This window comes from Brassica oleracea, chromosome C4 (genome assembly GCF_000695525.1).
Source record: "Brassica oleracea var. oleracea cultivar TO1000 chromosome C4, BOL, whole genome shotgun sequence".
Taxonomy (NCBI): Eukaryota; Viridiplantae; Streptophyta; class Magnoliopsida; order Brassicales; family Brassicaceae; genus Brassica; species Brassica oleracea.
This window is the reverse complement of record NC_027751.1, coordinates 2,892,960-2,896,150: the sequence shown is the minus strand read 5'-3', so window position 1 is coordinate 2,896,150 and position 3,191 is coordinate 2,892,960. Positions and strand designations below refer to the sequence as shown.

Here is a 3,191-nt window from a genome sequence, read left to right as displayed (position 1 = left end):
AAGTAATGTAGATTGAACTTTTGTAATAAAATATTTCTCAGTGCTGGTAAAAAATGATGTCATTCTCCAAACAGCTGATTTTAATAACTACTAATAATTCAATTAGCATTTTTCTAACCCAATTGAATAAACAAAACGTCATCTATTTATAAAGAAAATAATTTCCCCAAAAATATCTTCTTCTTCCAAACATTTGTTACTGCAGATCTGAGGGTGGCAAAAACAAAACTTTTTAAGGTCACAATAAATAAATAAATTCTCATATATAATTAAAAAAAAAAAGAAGAGGAAGTCAGAACTCGAGGGCAGGGCACAAGGGTTCATCTCGACCTCTCAATGAAAATCTCCTCCAGGTTCCTTCATCTCCTCCTCGTCAATTCACGATTTGGATGTTTTGTAAAGTTTGTTCCTTTTTAAAATATTCTCCTTCGTTTCCGTCTTAGGGTTTGTTCTTGATTCTCCGATGCAATTCTCCGGGTCCATGATGACAGTTTCCGGGTCGGGCGGGCGTCAAAGTTTTTAGCTTTCGATGCTTCTGTTGACGGAAAAGTTCGAACCTTTCTCGCTCTCGTGAGCATTTTTGTCCCTGAGATTCATTTGGGTTTGTTCTCGGATGCTCTTTGGATCAATCTAGAGCTGCAGATTGTGCAAGTGGATTCAAAGTTTGAGTCTTTTTGTTTTGTTTTGTTGAGGTTTGGTTAAAGAAGGAATCGATGGTATAGAGTATTGTTATTTGGGGAAAAAAAAAAGAAGTTTTTAACTTTGAAGATGGAGAGTGATGATGGATTGTACCCCGATGAGCCTTTTGGTTCCGAGTTTGAGATCACTGCTCAGTTTTCAAAGGAAGACTTTACGGTTGAGAAAGGTGAAGGGAGTGGTGTGGTTTTCGCCAGAGAAGCACCTCTTATAGGTAAATGCAGTGGTGATGTTGATGTTCTTGAGAAGGGAAGTCTAGGGAAAGAGAAGAAGCTTAGTAGACAGGACAGAATCGAACTGGGACGGCTCTTCCAAAACGCTACTAGCTCGCAGGATTGGGAACTCTCCGAGAGGATGATTGATCTGGCTGATCTGCAGACTTTGAATGATCTGTTGTGTATTAGTCTTGATTCTATCTGGTTCTTGAGCACAGAGGGGGAGTTAAGAGGTATCACCGGTTTGATTGCAAAGATCATATGCCATGGTGCTCATGACTACACTAGAGCTACACTCAGAACTTCGTTTCTTGCTTCTTGTGTCTCCTCTTGCCGTAACCGGACTGTTAGTCTTTCTGATAGTGTAACTGTAATGGCTCAAAGGTACACATTTGTTTTATCTTTCTCGTTATTATAACGGCTTAGAGTTGCTTCTTTTGTTAGATCTTATACATATCTCGGCTTATACAGGTTACATGAGCGTCTTCAAGAGTGTAACGGTGATGAGGTTCTCAAAGCAGAAGCGAGTACCAAAGTTCAGAAGTTCACTGAATGGGCCCTCAAGTGCATAGGCTTCCACTCTCGTTGCCAGGGCGGTAGAGATAATAAAGCTAACCAAGACTCAGCTGCTGAGATCCAACTCCAGCTCTCCGCTTTCAAGACGTTCTTGGATCTTGCGGGAAACCATTTGACAGGAAAGGATTTCACTGAAGCCTTTGATGCAGCTTGCTTCCCGCTTACGCTCTTCTCCACCTCTTTTAACCCTGGCTGGGCTTCTGGAATCTCAGCTACTGTCATACATGGATTGCTCGGGATGCTGGTGGAAGGAGGAGCTGATAATGTGAACCAGTGCTTTCTTGAAGCTTCTCGGTTTGGTAGCACAGAGCTCGTGCGAATCTTGTTGCAGGTAACTAACTCTCTTTTGGTTAATGAAGTTTCTTTGTGCACTCTTTAACTTTCTATCTCTGGTGTTAGATTGCTCAAAGGAATAGCTTAGACGTGGATGTTGACTTAGCCTTGGGCTTTGCTTCCCATTATAGTAAGATTGAAACGATGGACTGCCTTGTGGAAGAAGGTCACGCCATGGCTTTCTTGGGTCCCTTGATGAGAGCAGCAGAGAGAGGCTGTATGCAAGTTGTTGAATGGTTTGTGAAAAGAGGCTGCCGCGAAATGGAGCTGTGCTTGGCTCTCACAGCCGCCACTTCGAGTAGCCAGGTCGAGATCGCTGCTTATCTTCTCCCTCATGTGCCGAGACCTGTCCTCACAGCTCTCAGCATCGAGATCCTCAAAGCAGCGGGAGAAAGAAGCGATGGTTCTCTCTACGGAGTAGAGTTTCTTCTCAAGTCAGACTTCCTCGGTGATCCGGTAGCTACTTACTCAGTTGCAGACACCATTGCAAACGCAGAAGACGAGTCTGTTCCTTCAGAGCTGAAAACTTTTCTCCAAGAGCATTGGTCAGAGGCTGCGTTAAGCCAAGGGGTGAGGGAAAGCAGAGATAACTTCATGAACTTCATGAGGGTTTTGAAGAATGGAGAGTCTGCTATACGTTTGAAGGATCTCCCAGGTCCGTTGAGAGTTGCGGTCGCTTACATGCCGTTGTACAGAGAGTGTGTGAAAGCGGGAGGGAGGTTGCTCTCGCAGAGATTAAGAGGACAGCTCATGGAAGCCGTGAAGCAGCTTCAGGGAATTGGTGTGGACACAGAGGAAGTATGCAAAGGTGGTCATCATCATCAGCTCATGGCGGTATTGGAGCATCACCTTCCTCTTTTTTTGGTCAAAGCTTATTCACACTGAGCAACAGTTGGATCCAGCACCCGGAGTTATCCGGGTTTAACCTTGCCCATTTCTTTTAAAATAAGAACTGAATAAAATAATCATATTTGGGGATCCAGGGTTTGGATTATTATGAAAGGAGCTTTGTATAAACTAACTTCCTATGAGAATGTCTTTGTCAAGTCTTCCTAAACCATGGGAGAAGATGCTATCCAAAACGTTTTATAATATTATTTCAACTAAAAAGAAATAAAGATAGTCTTGCTTACTTCTCCGACTGAGTGTCCAAATGGTAACATGTACCTCGGTTCTAATTGTATAAAAACTTGTATACATAGATATTTTAATTTTTATTATAATTAACTGTGGTGTTGTTTTAATGGTTCGATTACCATTTGAAACATGAGTCTCATATGAATGATGATCAATTAGGCTTTGTGGGTTTGAGTAGTTAGGGTAGTTTGGATGGTAAGACCGGAATCTAGTCAAATTAAACCAAAATATTTT

At 42.1% G+C, this 3,191-nt stretch overlaps 1 protein-coding gene across 1 annotated transcript; it reads left to right on the top strand.

Annotated features, from left to right (window-relative positions):
- Positions 1-271: 271 nt before the first annotated feature.
- Positions 272-2,949, top strand: LOC106342578 (ankyrin repeat protein SKIP35). The gene is made up of 4 exons (XM_013781551.1): positions 272-353; positions 444-1,295; positions 1,383-1,818; positions 1,887-2,949. Exons 2-4 carry the CDS (start codon positions 769-771, stop codon positions 2,703-2,705), a joined length of 1,782 nt encoding a protein of 593 aa, XP_013637005.1. The 5' UTR covers positions 272-353; positions 444-768; the 3' UTR covers positions 2,706-2,949.
- Positions 2,950-3,191: the final 242 nt, after the last annotated feature.

What these genes read in the sequence shown, in the direction of transcription:
- LOC106342578 (XM_013781551.1), top strand. Translation starts at nt 769, where the DNA reads ATGGAGAGTGATGATGGATTGTACCCCGATGAGCCTTTTGGTTCCGAG. An exon ending in GTAACTGTAATGGCTCAAAG is followed by an intron (nt 1,296 to 1,382) that starts GTACACATTTGT and finishes CGGCTTATACAG; the next exon opens with GTTACATGAGCGTCTTCAAG. An exon ending in TCGTGCGAATCTTGTTGCAG is followed by an intron (nt 1,819 to 1,886) that starts GTAACTAACTCT and finishes CTCTGGTGTTAG; the next exon opens with ATTGCTCAAAGGAATAGCTT.